Source organism: Haemorhous mexicanus, chromosome 15 (genome assembly GCF_027477595.1).
Source record: "Haemorhous mexicanus isolate bHaeMex1 chromosome 15, bHaeMex1.pri, whole genome shotgun sequence".
In the NCBI taxonomy this organism is placed as follows: domain Eukaryota; kingdom Metazoa; phylum Chordata; class Aves; order Passeriformes; family Fringillidae; genus Haemorhous; species Haemorhous mexicanus.
The window spans coordinates 6,931,961-6,949,791 of record NC_082355.1 but is presented as its reverse complement, the minus strand read 5'-3'; the positions used below and the strand labels follow the sequence as shown (position 1 = coordinate 6,949,791).

Sequence of the window (17,831 nt, the reverse complement as noted above, 5' to 3'; positions counted from 1 at the left end):
ATGGGTTTGGAATGCAGCCTCACCTTGTTCCGCCCCTCCACGAACTCCACCCAGGTGTCAATGCTCTCGATGGGGTTCACGGCGTCCTGCTGTGACACATCTTTCCAGTCCTTGCACTCGGGCATCCGGTCTCGCTGATGGCGCCTTGCTGCCTGGTGCCTGCTGTTGCTAATCCAGGAGCCAGGGATGCACAGGGGAAAGAGGAGAGAGACAGAGAGAAGGTTAGCTGGATAAAAGACAGCAAAAGCAGCTTTGTGTCAGAGAACTGATGCCCCTGTCCTATAACTCTGCAAAATTTCAGGGTCTTTCAGTTACACAATTCTGATGTGCTTTGTAAGGATGCCTCACAACCACCAGTGAGGCAGAAATTTGTAGGTGTGAAAACTGAGGCAGGGAACAGATACAGGTGTCCTGAGCAGTGTCTTCACCTGCAGGCCTGGGGCTTCATCTTCCCTTGCTAAGAGTGGAAAAAGGCAGGGGTGAAGTTGATTCATGTGTTCCATGGGCAATTCTTGATGTCATTTTGCTCAGCACCAAGGCCTTAAAGCCCTGCTGGGACTGAGAGTCAGGGGTGTCACTGACTGGCTGGTGCTGGCCTGGAGAGCAGGTGGTGCAACACCCAAGGGCACAGCACCCAGGGGTGCTCCCACTGCCCCCAGTTCAACAAAAGCCAGGAGGGAGACCTCCCCAGGCAGAGGTGCTGCTGGTGTCTCACAGGGGAATGATGGTACCTCTTCAAGCTGAGACAGGTAGGTGGGGAGAAGTGCCCAAATCTGTCAGGGACCTGGGATGCTGCAGCCTGCAGGGTGCTTTTGAAATGCAGGTTGGGTGGAAGGTGGGAGGGTCTGCCCAAAATTGTGGGTTGGGATAGAAGGGAGAGGCTTTGCGTGACAGGGAAGCAGAGGGGAGCTGAGGGCCCAGGAGCTGTAGCAAAGGTGTGTGCTGGCAGTATGGGGCAGAGCGCTTGGCCGGGCAAACACACTGGTGAGCTGTGTAAACAACAGGAAGCTAGAAAGAAGCCTCCTGCATCCTCTGGAGCTGTGCTAGGCAGAAATATGGTGACCTTGGGAGACAGTGGTCATAATTCATGGGCCCCTCTGCTTCCTGAGAGGGCCACAGTGCACTTGCATGCAATGGAAATCTCTGGCATCCCTGGCTTGGCAAAAGCCTGCACAGAGCTGCAGGACCTGGCTTCCTCCAGGCACCCTGAGGTCCTCCACCCTGGCTGCTCTGGCTACAACTCCCCAGCATTCCTTTTCCTTCTTCCAGTGAGGCTGTCATTAAAAATGCCACTACAGCCCTACCTGATGCTGCCTCAGCTTCCCTGGACACAGGCAGGGGGCATGCACTCTTCCTGCCTGCCTATTGCCCTGCTGGCAAATCATCCCAGCAACTGGCAGAGATCTGGCACTTCCCCAGGATTCAGCAATTCTTCCCCACAAGCAGAAGCTGCCTATGAGCACTTTTGCTTCCCAGGAGAAGAGAAAGGACAGAAAAACCACAGGGACCTCAGGGCAGGAATGGCGTGAGCCCCAGCTGCTGTCTTGGGGGTCTTACCAAGGGGCTGTGACAATTTCTCCTGCAATCTGCCTCAGTTTCCCCATTAGCACAGTGATCAGTGGTTTCATTGCAGGTGCCGTGAAGTGTGGCTGGGCCATGGGCATCCACTGACAGAGGCAGGTGGCTGAGGATGCAGAGGATGCTGTGGAAGCTGTTCATGCCTGGGACCAGCCAGCCTGGGCAAAACTCCCACATGGACAACAAGTGTCTCCACTCTGCCTTCCCACAAGTGCCATGTTGTGAGTGGGAGAGCAAAAGTGAGAAACAGTTGGGGGCACAGCTGTGGTCACAAGAAGCCCATAACACCACGAGGGTGGCCTGAAAAGACACAAGTGTTGGAAGAAATGGCACTTACAGGCTGCGTCGGGAGAACATCCGACAGGGCATCCATGGCCTCCACTGCCACTGGATCACCTCTGGTGCTGGGATGCCATAGACAGTGCAGGTGAGAGCCTGGGGGCTCCTCTTGGAGTAGATGCTTGGGGAAGAGGCTTCCTTCTCATGGATGCGTGGAGGAACTGCAAGGATCAGAGTGACATTGTGAGCAGCTGCAGGCTCAGGCACTGCATCCTCAGGCCTGGCACAGCCCTCCCCAGGCCTGTTTATGGACAGCCTGGGCACTACAGCTCTCTGGCTCTCAGGGCAACTCAGGCCTGCAAGGCACAGCGGGCCATACTTAAGCAGATTCAAGTGACATAGTTTCTCCTTTTTGTGGTGAGTGGAACTGTCTGGATGCTGCAGGGCTCAAAGCACAGGGCCACAGAGCCTCCCGGAGACACATCTCTAGGCAGCAGTGTCCTTCCGGCACTTTTTTAGCTGGCATCTGTTTCCTGCATGACTGGGACCAATTTCTGCTTTGGGAAAACTCCATAGGGGCTTCCCACCCAGAAGAACTACTCCAGTTCAAGACTTAATCTGTGTGGCAGCTGCCCTGCTCTCAAGTCCACATCAATCAGGGTCACCCTCAGCAGCATCTCCAGCTGCAATTGGGAAGTGGCCCCTGAGCAATGACATATCCTGCCCAAAGTCAGGGAGCCAGGAACAAAATTGTGCCATGGGGGAGGAAGAGGTGATGTAGATACCAACTGCCTTAGGATAGCAATAGGGACTTGGTCTTGGAGCAGCCCAAAGGCTGGGGCCATGGGCTCAGCACTCTCCCCCCATCTCCAGCCCAGCCCCCCCTTACCATTGACAATTAATTGGAGGCTGATGTGCTTCTCCAGCCCTGCCAGCCTGTTCCTCAGAACCAGCGTGTATGTCCCAGCATGCTGCTCCGACACATCCTTGATCTGCATTGAAGATTGAGATTGCTTGGGAATTAGCTTTCCATCCTTGTACCTGCAGGGAGGCAGAGAGAAAATGCAGCCATGGGGAGGAAGTGTCCCACTCGCAGCTGGTCCCCACAAGACTGCAGCCAGGGTGCCCCTTGCTAGCACTGAGGACCTCTCTGGAGAGACCCCTGGGCCTTCCCCGGACCCAGGTTATGGGTCTGCACATTGTGTTGTGTGGATGTGTATGGGGTTGGGGGTGTTGTAGTTCTGCCTGAGCAGTGAGTGGGTGCAAAGCTCCCATCTCCAGTCAGCTCTGACGGAAGTGTGGCGCGATGAGGTGCACAACCCATCCCACCACCTTGTTCCTCTGGGCAGCTGTGATTGCCACAGCAGAGGGACAAGAAGGACAGCTCCCGTGGGAACTCCACTTGACCCTTCCAGCTGTGCAGAGCTGCCAAGCCAGGCTGAGCCAGAGCTGAGAGCCAGGACTTAGGAGAAATGGCCACCATGGGTGGAAAAAAGTGACATTGTGACAATCTTGGTGACAGAGGGACTTAGCAAGGAAGCCAGGCTAGGCTTCCCCATTTGACAGAGGAAAGGAAGAAAGGAGAAGGTGGCTGAAGCTAAGAAAGGTGAGTTACCACTGGAAGTCTGGTGGAGGGTAAGCCACGACTTTCACTGGCAGCTTCACAGCTTCATCTCCTGCAGTGGCTTCTATCACCGGGCCCTTCCTCCACTCCACAGTGATGAAGGGCTTTTCTGCAAGGAAAAAAGGGACCATGGAGGAGAACTCAAAGAGACAGGGTGTCAGAAAGCTCTGCTGCTCTCCACAGGGCCCAACAGCAAGGACCAAGGACATGGGGGTATCATGACAACGCAGCTGAGATCCTGGCAGCTCCTCTGTCTCCCTCTTGGGAACCATTGGGAATGCAGGAAGGCTGAGCTGCCCTGTGAATTTCTCCTGCCAAGAAACAAGCAGACAAAGTAGATGGTGCCTTGTGCACACGCAGCTGGTGCCCCTCAGGCCAACCATGCCACAGAGGCACTGCATCTGCCATAGGGCTGCAAGGTATGTGTGTCCTGACATTCCACTGCATTTGGGCAAGTTTGGTGTTGGCATCTCTCTCCCTCCCTTTTGGGACCTTGCTGAACGTTGCTCTGCTCCCAGCGTGGCGCTGGGGCACAGGAGGGCTGAGGGGCTGGAGGAGGGCTGAGTTTCGCTAAAGCAGAGTGGAGGGAGGTTCAGGAGCCACCCTGCCCAAGGAGTGAGGGGTTGGCTCTGCTGCAGCTGGGCTCTGGCTGTGGCTCTGCAGGGCACTGGCAGTGCCATACCGTGCACAATGACATCAGTGCTCTCCTCCAGCATCTGGGCACCATTGGTGGCAGTGCATGTGTACTTCCCCAGGTCCTGCTGGCTGACATTGTGGAGGGTCAGGGTGCTGAAGAGCTCTGTGTATGTCTGCAGGGACCAGCGCTTGGACTCGATCACTGCTCGCTGCGTCTGTGGGAGAAGACAGAGAGAAGGGGATGAAAGACAGCAACGAGATGAGGCTGTGTGGATGGGCCCTTCACAGCTGTGATTCCTGATGCTCAGTGCCTGCCTCTACCTGGACAGGTTTCTGCACAACTCACTGCCATCCTCAGGGATGGAAGGGCACATGTTCTGTGCACTGACTGCCTGAGGTTGGGCTCAGATCTTGGCATGGTTTGCTGTTGTAGCCCAGGAACCAGGATGGGAGGCCCATGAAGTGAGTGATGTTCTCAAGGGACTCCCCTGTCACATCCTTCAAAAAAGCCAGAGGATACAAGAGGGGGAAAACACAGTGGGGAAGGGATCACCTCGCAGGCTCTTGGTAACAAGGGCGCTATGATTAGAATAGTTCCTTTTAAACCAATCACATTTGCTCTGGATTTGCACTGTTGAAAGTGAGGCCAGTGTTTTCTCAAGAACCCCAGAGCAGTAACACTTAGCAAGGAGGGAACTCTCTACCAGGAAAAGGGGTCTTCATTCTGTCTGTCTTCTGCTGCAGGAGAAAAAAATGGGAGAACACTCTGACCCAGATGTCCAGGGCACAGCATGGTTAGGAGTATGAAGCAGAGCCCTGCCAATGATGTGAAGAGGAACAATGAAGGGTCAGGAGGGGGTGACTCAGAGGGTAACAGTTCAGTGCACAGGGAGCTGCTTGGCTTGCTGGTACCTGTTTGCCAGGGTAAGTCCAGTGGAAGTGGACACCAGCGTTGAACTCAGCCCCCACCGTGCAGTTCAAGACCAGCTTCTCCCCCACTAGCAGCTCCATGGCTTTCTTGGGATACAGTTGGATGTCATACAGCTGACTCCCTGATGCAGAAGAGGAAATAAAAAGAGATTTCTGATCTAGTTAACTCTTTGACTCAGACTCTGCAGTTACAGCAGGTTTGGGAATGACCTCCTGCTGCATGGTGTATCTCTGTCCAAAACACAGTGGAAGCACCATGCAGAATCTGTGTAGCTAGAGAGGACCATAACAATCCCATGAGCCACACTGATGGACTTCGAGCCACCCAAACTGCGCCCCTGAACCTTCCCAAATATTCACCTGCTATATGGATGATGAAGAAATTGGATTTGAAGACCTTCTTGTCGATTACAGTCTCACAGTGGACATACAATAAGTCCCGGATCAAGTGTGTGGGTACCTGCATTCCCTTCTTGTTGTCCCAGAAAGTGCTTTTCCCGTCAGGGTGGATAAAGAAATTTTGCTGGAAAAATCAACATTTTGCCAACTGAAATCAGAGGGTAACAACATTCCCACTCCACCCCTCCCAGGCTTTATGCTGGCTAACATGTCCCTTTTGTGGGAAGAAATGATGCAGCACCATGCTGTGCTGGCCTTCTGCCCTCTCCCCCCAGTGGTTTGCCATCTAGGAATCGTGGCCTCCCCTCTACCCCAAGGAGCTGCATCCTGCACCATGAGCCTCCCTGTCTGCAGAGTGGGCCAGAGACTTCCAGGAATGGAAATTTCTAGAGATAGCTAAGGAAACTGATGCTGATGTCCCAAACATCAGCCCCACGGGGATGAGTGCTGACATTGGGTAGTGTCCTTCCCGGGCAAGGGAAAGGCCCCTGGCCCCCAGAGTGTCCCTGGAGGCCTTTGTACAATAGTAACACTCATCCTGGAAGGATGTATTTGCTTTGTAAAAAAAAAAAAAAAAAAAAAAAAAAAAAAAAAAAAAGAGTTGGGTTGGAAGGCAAAAGCAAAAGCAAACTGATAAGAGAGCTGTTTTTAGTCATGAGCCCCAGGGCTGCAGCCTCCTCCCTTGTGGGGATGCTGACCACCTAGAGGGTGTAGATCACAGAGATGAGGCAAACAGGGGATGCTGTGGGGAAATGGGTTTAAAACAAAGTCTTGTTTTGTTTCATAGAGCTCCAGGGAAGAGAAGCAAGGTTGGCAGGAAACCCGTGGGATCTGCCCAAGGGAACTGGACAACCAGCAAATAAAACGAGGAAGCCAGTGGCTTGTACTTTCCATGGAAACTGTATCCCATGCATTTTCCTTTCCTGGCAGTGCCTGTCATGCTTCCACTCAGGCAATTACAAATGCAGAACAAATGCAATACATCTCAGTGCAGAGCCTCCCAGAAGCCAAGCTCTCACCGAGGTCAGTGTGACATTAAGGTCTGGGATGGACACGAGACATGGTACCCAAGTGTTCTCCTTCGTGCTGATGAGGAGGGTCTCTGGCTTGTTGATAAATGGCTGTTCAAAATCTGTAGAAAAGATACAAGGAGAACAACTACTAAAAAAGAAGAAAAAAACTGGGAAAGGAAACAACCAGTAGAAAAGGAGGCTTTCTGAATTTCCTTAACACACCACAAGCTTTTCAGAGGGAGTGGTGTTGAGCTGTTCAGCCCCATCTGCCACATGTAACAGTCAGAGGAGACACCTGGAGCTCCGCAAAGCCAGCCGGCTCCTCCTCACCAAACACGGTACCGGCGCAGCGACACTCGTGTGACATTTGGGCAGAGCGGGAAATGACCTCCCCTTTCCTGGAGCCCTCAAGGTCTCTGCCTGAGCCTGATCCTTTGTGAAAGCAGTGCGTCGTGTCCTGGGCTCGGCGCCTGCCCAGCTGGTGGCTGGTCCCCGCGCAGGGCTGGCGGGGCTGCGCTGCCCCGGTGCAGCGGCCGGCAGCGCGACCTTCCTGGGCGAGGAAGTGATCCGCAGCGCGCTGGAATGCAGATGTCATCCCGCAGCCATCCCGGCCGGCAGATAAACACACGAGCTGAGCTTTCCAGGGCTGCCACCCCACTGCCGCCCAACTGCTGCAAGCACAAATATTGACAGGAAGAGCAAAACCACCCAGAAATAGTCATTATGAAAGGACTTAGTGAGGCCAGGGATGTTACACCATACTCTGTGCAGAGCAGTGACCCAGGCTGAGTAAATGGGAAGAAGACAAAATTGGAAGACACAAGGAGGACACTGCTTGGTGGCCTCAGTGACAGATAATTTATTCTGTACTATCAGCCCCTGCCTGCCCTTTTCCACAGGTTTTATGCCTCACAGGATGCTCTGAGTAGAAACTGGTTCCTAGTGTCTCAATGCTGGTGTTGCCAGCATCTGTCCTCTGCCAATGTCCATCTAGCACATGGTCATGATTGGCTTTATTCATGGAAATTGTCCCCTGAATGAAGGGAGCTTTATAAGGGGGTGATGGGTCTCCATCTGGGAGACACTGGGCTGCCACAGAGTCCTGCTAGGGGAGATTTTGCACATTTTGGTACACTGGAAATCAGACCAAAGGATCCCAGTGGCCTACATTTAGTTTTATTCACTTGTGTTTCAGCTAAACAATTGATTTCAAGGGAGTGTAGCATGAGCACAACCATTTGTCCTGAGATTCCTTCCCTCTGATACCCAACCCATCTAACGGGACAAGTCAAAGATGAATTTGGAAATTATCCTCACTTGGGGATTCTGTTGTTCAAATCACATTGGGCCCAACCCAATCCAATCCAGTGCTCCCACTGTTGAGTGCATAAACCTTTAATTTTTAATCTGTAAATCTGCTGCTTTAGTGATAGTCATGCTTCAAAGGCCTTGCCTTTGTGTGAAGCACCTTTTCTACAGTGCAGGTGAAACAACCCACACTCAAGCAACTGTATTGGTCACCTCTTAGGAAAACATGGATTGCCCAGAGAGTTCTTATCTTTATTTCCTGGGGTTTTTGGCTGCCAGGGGATTGCTGAGTTCTGAAACCACAGATTTGTTTCCCAGTGTGAAGATGTTCCTCATTCCTTTCCCAGACCCTGGGCATGTGAGAAGGAGGAGCTGCACAGCTGCCAGAGGTGAGAGATTATGAGGTCCCCTTCAAGCTCAGATGGCAGCCAAGAACTGATTTACTGGGCTGGTCCCACTGCCAATGAGCTTGTGATTCATGCACTAATTTCCCTCTCTGACATCACAAATTTCCTTAAGACTGCCTTAATGGGTCGGATGGGAATAATTTAGCATCTTCTTCATTAATACAGGCTAAGCTTTATGAGACAGGCTGTACATAGCCTGTCTGACCCTGATGAGGCATTCTGTGTCTACAGAGCTATCTGTAGTTGTAATAAAAGACACACCTAACCAGACACATGGGAAGGAGACACATGCATGGAGAGTTCATTTGATCACTGAATTGCAGGTAAAATACAGAAGGACCCATTTTTCCAGGCAAGCACAGATATTCTGTTCTTTGCAATTTCACCAAGCCCTTAACATGAGAAATGAGCTTGATGGATAAACCTGTGGTCTGATCATCCTGTCTCCAAACATTCCCAACACTTACATCAGCCCCTCCAAGCTCTCCAGGGACAGTCTCACATTGCAGCCCAGTTCAGCAGGAACAGGCTTTATCTGAATGTTCTGCAATGGCTGTGCTCACCATATGCCTGAATTTTCCTGACATGTCCCTTCTCTTGCCTGAAAGCCTGTCCTGTCTGGAAAGGCAGATTCTGAGGTTTTCTAGATGCTTGATAACTGTGAGAGGGGACAGTCTGATTGGACTGAGTATGAACATGTGCTGTGCAGTCATGTGCACAGCAGCGCTGCGAGCTGTTGGCAGGATCTGCTGCACACACACTGTCCACAGGCACTGTGAGTCCCACGCGCCCTGACAGTGTGGGATTTATTGCCCCTAACCTTGTGCACCTTGTGCACTCTTTGGTAAACAGTAGAGCAGCTCCTGAGCTGCAGAGAGGCTGGAGGTGAAAGACAGTGGATCGGGGGCAAAGTGACATTTGTTGGATCACAAAGAAAATCAGTTATTGCAAAAGCACTCCTTGCATGTAAGCTTGTGGAGTTGTACTCATTTTCAGTGTACTTCAGAAGCTCTCTGCATCCGTCCTGATACAACCCCCTAGAGTGTCTGAGCACCCCTGTCCAACTCACAGATGTGTGAAACCCATGCAGGCTCTGTCCTGTTTTAGGGTGGGCAGCATAGCCCACAGAAAGAGGAAGCAATTGCCCAAAAAGACTTCAATTCCTCTCCAACAGCTGCCCAGCTTTTCTGATGTGCCCCTGCATTTTTCTCTGTATAGCTGCAGAGGCTTTGCCCTGGGACTTCTGAAAAATGCATCTTATATGTCATGACCTGCCTGGCTCATGACAACTGCACCAACTAATAAATGGGGGTGGAAAGAGAAATAGCTCAGCCAACTGTTTCTAGGGGACAGAGTTCATTTATCTTGCTGGAGCCTGCTGTGAGCAGTGGGGGAGACAATGGAGGAGGAACCCCTAGGACACGGAGATGCTAAATATTGGCCCTGCAGCCACTTCCTAAGCTGAGGGTCCAGCCCCAAGCCTGCTGAACATCCCTCCTCTGCCAAAATACACCTCGTAACCCTGCCTGCACGGGCAGCCCTGCTCAATGTGGAGAGGAGCATCTGGATCTGTCACTGTGGAGCAACTCAGGCCAGCAGCAGGTCTGGGAACAGGCTGCACATGGACTGTACCACTCATCCTCTCCCTCTCAGTCTCGGTTTTATGAAACACTATATCACCCCTGGCCACCAGCACCTCAGGGAGCCCCAAGCTGCCCAGAAGATAACTCCTGTGCTTTTTTTAGTGCTGGAACGTCTCTGAGGCCAGGCTCTCACTCCTTGAATTCCTGCATTCCAGCCCAGCTGGAGCGATGCCCTTGGGATGGGACATAATTGAATCCCAGGCGCTGCTGCCACGGACGGATATTGGTCCCCTGCACTTGCAGGGAACTAGCCCTCAGCCCCCTTCCCAGGCTGCAGCAGCCACGCTCTGCCCTGGGAGGCACACTGAGATGTTGAATCTTTCAGATACTATGTTGGTGCGTTGGCTGCCCCGAGGCCCCCAGCGTGCAGGTGCACAGCAGCGGCAGCTCTTACCTCTCACAAACACGTAGGTGCTGACTGCTGTGGTGCCCTCGATTTTGGCATCAATGTACTTGTAGTAGCAGCGGTAGTAACCCGTGTGGTTCGCCTGCGCCTCCGGCAGCAGCAGCACTTTGCAGTAGGGCTTTGCGCCGGTTCCCTCACAGTCTTCCTCTTGGATTGCCCGGTCGCTGCTGGGGGCTGCTGAGGCCACCAACTCAGTCTCCTCCTTCCCAGCAGGATCCACCTTGCCCCCTGGCCACGACCACTCCAAAGGGTGCTGGCCTCTAGACATGGGCAAAAAGCAGCATTAGCTTTGGGCTGAGCGTGGTGACGGTGGTGGTTTTATTGCTCTGTGTGACTCTCTGCACACCTGCACATGGCCCAGCCAGCCACCAGTCTGGGGCTGAGGCATGGAGGAATGGCTGTCCTCCAAGGGAAAAAACAGGCACAAGGAAATGGCAACCAGATTTCCTAAGTGCTGGGCAAGCAAAAGCTCATCCCCTTCCCCAGGGCCACCTCTCTGGCCATGCTAAGCTGTAAGATATCAGCCCACTCACAAGCAGGCCCCTCTGTCCCATAGCACTGTCTTACTGGCATGAATGCCAGGACAGGGAAACACACAGGGCCCTGAGGGAAAGGTTCCATTTATTTTCTATTCCCTCTCATTATTAAAAGGGTTCAGAGCTATTAGGGAAACACATGGATGTGATGATTTCCCTTGGCTCAGTGTAGCTGCTGGCTGGGGCTCATTGTGTGATGAATGGAGTGGGAAGAAGAATGGGGGAAGGAGAGCAGACTGGAAAGAAAGAGAGAAAGAGAAATGCAGGAGGGAGTCAGGGATAAAAGACAGCAATGGGAAAACAAGAGGAGGCTCAGCTGACTGCCTCCTGGCCAGCTGCCAGCTGTTTCCTTTCAGCTGTGGGAGGGGGTTCCCCTTGCTCTGCACAGCACCCTGCAGCCCCTCAAAACCCCAGCTGGCCTGGGGGGCTGCCTCCCCTTCCCACTTCTGCAGAGACACTGGGCTGCAGTCAACTCTCTGATGGCATGACCACAAAGCCTGCTCACCAGCAGCCCAAAGACAGCCAGAAAAGTCCAGGAACTCAAGAAAACTCCAGACAGAACACGCACGTGTGTATTTATATATAGCTGAGGATCTCCAGAGCGGGAGCTTGCATGTGCACACACGTGCCACCCTAGCTTGTTATAACTGCACTTGTTTACTACAAACAAAACAAGCTTTTATTCCACACTGGAAGTTTCCTTCTGTGAAATCAGAGCCCCTTTCAGAGGAAGGCCTAGCCCCCACTTGAAAGTTTGCCAAATAGCTGAAAGTCACTTAAGTACGTGCGAAAAAAAAAAAGAAACCGGGGGAAAAAGAAGCCATCATAAGAGAGAGCTGTGGGGTAAAAATGGCCTTTTGTCAGCACCATCAGCCCTGTGAGGGGAAACTGGGTTCATCTATTATGCAAGCTGGGAATAGATGTGTTGGCACATGCAGCTCCTCTGCCAGGGCAGCTCCATGGGCAGATGCTTTTAAGCACAGGCAGACTGTGACCATCACTAGACAGCAAGGGACAGTGAGGAGGAAGAGAGACAAGGTGCCATTAGAGGGCACAGTGGCTCAGATGCAACAAGGACAGGATTTCTGTCCAAGCATGGGGGAAAGACCTGCCCCTTTGTGTTTGTCTTCAGCAGCTGATTTATCTTCCCTGGATAAAGCAGACTTTGCTCTCTTCCAGCTCACTGCAGATGAGTTTGGAGAGAGTGTGCTGCACTCTTCCCGTGTTGCCAAGCACAAGGGCTCTGGAGGCAGTGACAAGCCCCTGGGGACAGCCACACAGCCCCTCTTACCCAGCTCAAACTTCTGCTTTCACTAAAAATGCCATCAGTGCCTGAGGCAGAACTGTAAGTACAGCTCTGGCAGCTTGTGCTCATGAAGCAGAGGCAAGCTTCTCCCAAGTACCAAAGTCTCATGAACATTTCAATAAAAATAAGAACTGAATTTTGAGTTTTTCCCGTCCTATTCACGCACACAGAAAATAGCAGTGAAACTAACTGATCGCTAAACCAGGAGCACCTGGTGGCCTCTGCCACAGCTGTTGCTGCTGTGTCCACAGCCCCACTGCACTGGCACAGACCATGGGGCTGTCCCTGCCTTCAGCCCAGAGCTGAGAGCTTCAGACCAGGCATTTTTGGCACTCCACTTGCAGGAGGGTAATTGTGAAAGTCTCCAGCGTTTCCGCTTTCTGTTTGTTTACCCACTGGGATTTTCACACATTATCAGATCCACTTGTTCCATTAACCATCCAGGCCTGCAGTAGCTGAGTGACACATATTTATATAAACATGGGTGGGCCAGTGCACACAGACAAGCCAACCAGCCCGTGGGCAGCTCAACCCAGGCATTCCTTTCAGATGTGCTTTCATTTCCTTTCATATGTCCTTAGGCTTGGGGGGGACACAGAAGGTGTGGGCCTTACTGTGAGTCCAAGTTTGTGTCACTGGTATGTTAAGAGGACCAGAAGAAGACAGGAATGAGGTCAGGCCAGGCTCACATGGATTTATTTCTGAATCTATCCCCTGCATTTGGGGAAGGGTCCAAGCAACAGTTTTGGACAGTTCCTTCTCTCCTATCTGTTACCTTCCAAGATTTATTCCCAAATTGTTTTCTTTCAGCTCGGTGGTAATTTGCCTCTTGGCAATGGAGCCTGCTGATGCCAGCTGGAAAAAAATGCACTGTAGTCTTCTCCACAGCTGTTTTCCTCAATCTTTTCAGGATAGATGCACTTCAATGGAGATGTTGCAGTTGGCACCCCTCTTCTTCAATCCTCTTTGAAACTCCCATGCGTGGTATGATGGGCAAAGCTGGTTGTGGCTTTGCGGCTTAGCTGGGATAAACCAAATTCCCCTCAGCACCATGGAGGATGTTCACAGCAGCCAAACACATGTAGGAGAGAGCAGCAGGTGTTGTGTGTTCCTGGACACTGCTCTGGAGCAGTGGTTGTGGGGCTTTACATAATCCTCAGACTCCTTCAGCACTGCCACAGTGCTCATTTCCTCCACAGGAGCCAAGGGGGCTCCGGGGTCAAATATTTCCTCTCTGCCACAGACGAGTTTGTACATCTGTGAGTCAGCTCTGGGAACAGGTCACTGGGCAGCAAAGGACATCCTTGCCCTTCTTTTTCTGGGTTTGCTGCCCACCTGTGAGCCCAGCACCTGCAGGATGGGATGGGATGGGATGGGATGGGATGGGATGGGATGGGATGGGATGGGATGGGATGGGATGGGATGGGATGGGATGGGATGGGATGGGATGGGATGGGATGGGATGGGATGGGATGGCACAGCCAGGACCAAGTTGATCCCTCCAGAGGTTTCTGCTGTTGTGCAGCTGACTCCTGTGGGATTTGCTCCAATGCTCATGAGCTGTAACAGCACAAGCTCTCTGCTTTCCCCCCATGCAGGCTGCTGAGGGCATGAATGCAGAGATTCACAATATTCTTTCCTTCCTTCTAGGAATGGGAGCTAATAAAAGCTGCACTGTCCACTTGGGGATCAGACCCTTCCCCCTGTTCTGCCACATGCTTGGATCAAAACATCCCTGGGGCTTTCAGCCAGCCCTGGCACAATCTCTCTTTTGGGCAATGCTCCTGCACTGGTCCCCTGCTCTGTCTAGGCCTCTAAAGGGTGCCTTGTGCTGGGTGACAAGGGAACAGGACTGCACGTGATGGCATTTGCAAAAGCAGAGCCCCAGCATCTGGTGGCTCCTTGTGTGTGTGTTGTGCCTTTGTGTATCTATTAAGCATGCCCAGTTCCAGAGTCATTGCTTCCCCATGGCCTGGCACAGGCTCTGGTCACCAATGAGGCTTGGTGGGCTGTGGAGCAGGAGCAGGGCAGCAGAGCTGGGGGTGTCTGAGATCCAGGCTGCTGCGAGGGAGCCTGAGAGCACAGTTGGCTGCATGGCTCTCACGCTCGGTGGGTGAAGCTTGAAAGGTCTCCAGAGAGTCTCACATGGGGGTTTTGAGCTCATCTTTCTGCTGAAGCACTGCTTCAAGCAAGCCTGTACTCCTGGCTCCAGGGCAGCTCAAAGAGCAGCCAGAGGACATTCCTCTCAAGGGAAGACCAGGGTCAAACTGAAGTCACCTCCAACACGATGCTCAGCAGGAAATCCCTGAATCCTGGATTTGATTTTGTATTTGTTTCTGCCCTACCCTGCCCCACCACCTTCTCCTTTGCCTGTTCTCTTGGTGGTCTGCATGTTTTTCCCTTCAGCTCCCATTAACACAAGCCAGGTCTTCCCAGGGTGGGCCATGGTCCAGAGAAGAGGTTGGAGAAGCAGCTGGGTGTAATTAGAGATCCAGGGACCAGGAAAGATTTACTCTTCATTCAAATGAATAAGTGTCATGCAGTCAAAGTCCTCTCCTCAAGACAGACAAACACAGGACTGAGAGCTCAGAAGGTAAAGAGGAATGCTCTGAGCCATGCAGGAGATACTGAGACTTATCTATGTGCAGATGGTGTGAAGGACACTGCACAGCCCCAAGGAGCACATCTGGGACAGCAGGATGCAGGGGAAAGGAGCAGCCAAAGAGAAATATGGGCAGGGGGTACGTGGGTTTTAGTGCTGTTTGCAGATGGTCCTGGGCTCTTCAGATGGCCAGTTCAGTCTTTCACAGCTGCAGAAGAAACTTTATTTTACCACACTTCTAACTTCAGCATGTCCTTTAAGCTTGGCTCAATAGACAATAGTCTTGAAAGTGCTTTCTGTGTCCCTTTCTGGGCCCCTACTGAGAAAGGGTCTGTCCTAATTCTAAGCTCATTCAGAATATCCTCACTGAGTCTCACCTCTTCCAAGGTTTTAATAGAGAGTGTCAGTTCCCACATCCCTCTGTGGGGAAAAGTGCCATGGCAGAGTGCTGGAATCCCTTCAAACTCCCTTCTCTTCCTCTATGCTCCCACAGTGGCTCTATGGCTGACCACAGCCCCCCAGGACAGTCATGGACAGATCTCCAACTCACACATTTCCTACATCTCAGCACTCATGATGGCTCCTCAAGTCACCGGATGAAAACAAGCCCACAACCACTCAGATTCCCAGACCGAGAGAAAGCAGTTCAGTAACTAATATCAACAACCTTTCCTCTGTCCTTCTCCCTTGGTTATGAACTGATTCACAAAGGAAAAGCAATGCCATCTGTTCCAGGAAAAGTTAAATATGTTTGTGACAAGACATGAACACAATGCCAGCCAAGTGTTTGCAGTAATTGCTCTGTGGTTATATATAACACTGAGAAACACCCATCTGAGGCCCACACTGAATTTAGATCCCCACTGGACCCAGCATTCAGATCCCAAGCATGGATCTGTTTTCAGCTGCTGAATGGAAACTCCAGGAAAATTGACCTTGGGCAATTCTCCCACCTGTTTATGGTAGTTTTTTTTTTGTGCTTTCTGAGACAGGAGACAGTCAGAAAATATGCACAGCCAAGTGTCCCAGCACAGATAAATCAGTTCAGACACACGACCTTCTCAGAGCCATGGTGCCCAAAACAACCAGAGATTCTCCAGCTCCTCTCACAGCTATTCACCTGGCCTGGCTGGGGCTTCTTTTCACCCACATATATAAAGGGAGAGTATTAAATCCCTTCTACCTAAAAAAGCTGGAGGCCTCTCATAGCCACCACTATCTGCAGCCTTGCCTTCTCCCATGGATATTTCTCAGTGTCCCCCAAATGTCCCACTAGATTTAGAAACCAGAACTTCAATCTCAGTGGCCCCAGTGAGGTGAGAATAAGCAACGTCAGAGAAAGACAAGAAGAGTCAGGAAGATCAGTTTCCCTGAAGAGCTTACAGCACAGATATCAAATCACACAAAATGTTTCTTTATCTTTCTTCTTCTCCGAAAGACTAGAGCAGAGGTTATCACTGAATCCTCTGAGATGTCTTTTGCTTCTTTTTCAATTAATTAGATGAATTCACACTTGGGGGATGTGGAAGGTTTGTAGTCAGACATGCTAATTTGCTGGAGTACTGCAGCCCTGGTGTCCCTGGTGGGCTCTCCTTGCCTGGACCCCCAACCCTCACCAGGTAAGAGTAGACAGAGCCACACTTGCTGGTGCCTACCTGCAGGTGATGGTCAGTGTGTCCTTGGCGTTGATGACGTGCTCCTCCTCGGTGATGCTCAGAGTAGGAGGGGTCATAGAATAGCTGCTCACCAGATCTGTGGAAAGAAAGGAGAGAGGGGATGATGCAGGGATCCCCAAGCCTGGGCCCAGCGCTGTGGGCAGCAGGTATCCTGGTGCCACGAGCCCAGAGAGGGGCAGAGGCTCCTGAAGCAAACATCTCCTTGGGGTCTGCTCCCACGGGGTAGCTAATGCTGGCTCAGTGGGACACAAGAGATTTACCTGCAGCCCTCCTGGCTCCAGTGAGCAGCTCTTGGGCCACGGCCAGACAGTCCCTGTGCTTTGATAGACACCCTAGCACAGATGAGGGCCAGAAAAAGAATGGAAGACCAGAAACTGGGGAATTCTACTGTAGCCATTCCTCACCAGGTGAATGATACTGGGCTTGCTAGGACTAGGACTCTGAAATGATCCCCTCTGCTAACCAGAGGGAGTCTGGCAGGAGATTTTTCCATACACATGTAGCTTTCTGTAATCAGGGGGACAAATCAGGGATGCCCAGATACCATGAATGTGTTTGTACTGAGATGCTCCCCGGAGCAAGGAGGCATTCATGGAATGCCCTTCTCCTGTGGTGCACTCTCAGTCACCTGACTAGGACCAACCTTAGTGGATTGCAGCAGCCCCCTTCCCTGTACCACCAGACAGGCATTCCAGGAGTGAAATTATCCAGGCTCAGGGACAGGCAGTTAAACATTATCATGCTCTTCTTCCACCTTTTTTCAGGGAGAGTCCCACTTTTTGTGTGTTTGCATCTCTGGCATGCCAGACACTCATCCTAAGTGAGCTCCTCATGGACAAAACATCTCGAAGTACCGGTTACCCTCAGAGACTACTGTTGTTTTTCATCAGCACAGTGTTGCCAACTGTCATTACTTCATGATCTTTATCTTAAAACTCCAGCTTCTGGAGATGTGAGATAATTCAAAAGAAGTCGTGTTGACTGCAAAAACAAGCAAACTAACCAGAAATAGAGAGGGGGGAAAATGTTGTGGAATGTGAGGCTGTGACTCAGGTAGGTGCTAAATGCTAAGGAAGAAAAGAATGCAAAAATATGGTGCTAGCTTGACTTTCTACAAAAACATGAAGTTTTCTGCAACTGTGTTCTGTGTATGTCTGTTTCCTTCCCTTGTAACATTCAAACCCAGGTATCAGAGAGATCTGGCAGGGTTGGAGAGGTCTCAGGGATGTGGTGTCTCCATGTGCTTCACAAGGAACTGTAACACCTTTCCTCCAGAACTGTGACCTGAGGACTACAGGTTGAGAGCCTCAGGATGAGAGGAAATGGTCTTGGGTTGCACCTGGGCGGGGAGTGGGGGGGGGAGGTTGGGTTAGTATTGGATATTAGGAAAAAATTCTACACTGAAAAGGCAGTCAGGCATTGGAATAGGCTTCCCAGGTAGAGCCACCATCCCTGGAAGTGTTCAAAAGACATATGGATGTGGCACTT

The 17,831-nt window shown here is 51.6% G+C and overlaps 1 protein-coding gene across 3 annotated transcripts in view; it reads right to left on the bottom strand.

The window, feature by feature from the left end:
* FLT4 (fms related receptor tyrosine kinase 4) overlaps positions 1 to 17,831 on the bottom strand; it is a 57,759-nt gene that overhangs the window by 19,901 nt on the left and 20,027 nt on the right. For all 3 annotated transcript variants that reach the window (XM_059859992.1, XM_059859993.1, XM_059859994.1), the window contains exons 2-11: positions 16,323 to 16,419; positions 10,212 to 10,483; positions 6,466 to 6,578; positions 5,408 to 5,570; positions 5,030 to 5,169; positions 4,164 to 4,332; positions 3,473 to 3,590; positions 2,747 to 2,898; positions 1,916 to 2,078; positions 24 to 168 (exon numbers count right to left, since the gene is read on the bottom strand). In XM_059859992.1, the coding sequence (XP_059715975.1) occupies positions 24 to 168; positions 1,916 to 2,078; positions 2,747 to 2,898; positions 3,473 to 3,590; positions 4,164 to 4,332; positions 5,030 to 5,169; positions 5,408 to 5,570; positions 6,466 to 6,578; positions 10,212 to 10,483; positions 16,323 to 16,419 (1,532 nt within the window). The remainder of the gene's footprint in view (positions 1 to 23; positions 169 to 1,915; positions 2,079 to 2,746; positions 2,899 to 3,472; positions 3,591 to 4,163; positions 4,333 to 5,029; positions 5,170 to 5,407; positions 5,571 to 6,465; positions 6,579 to 10,211; positions 10,484 to 16,322; positions 16,420 to 17,831) is intronic.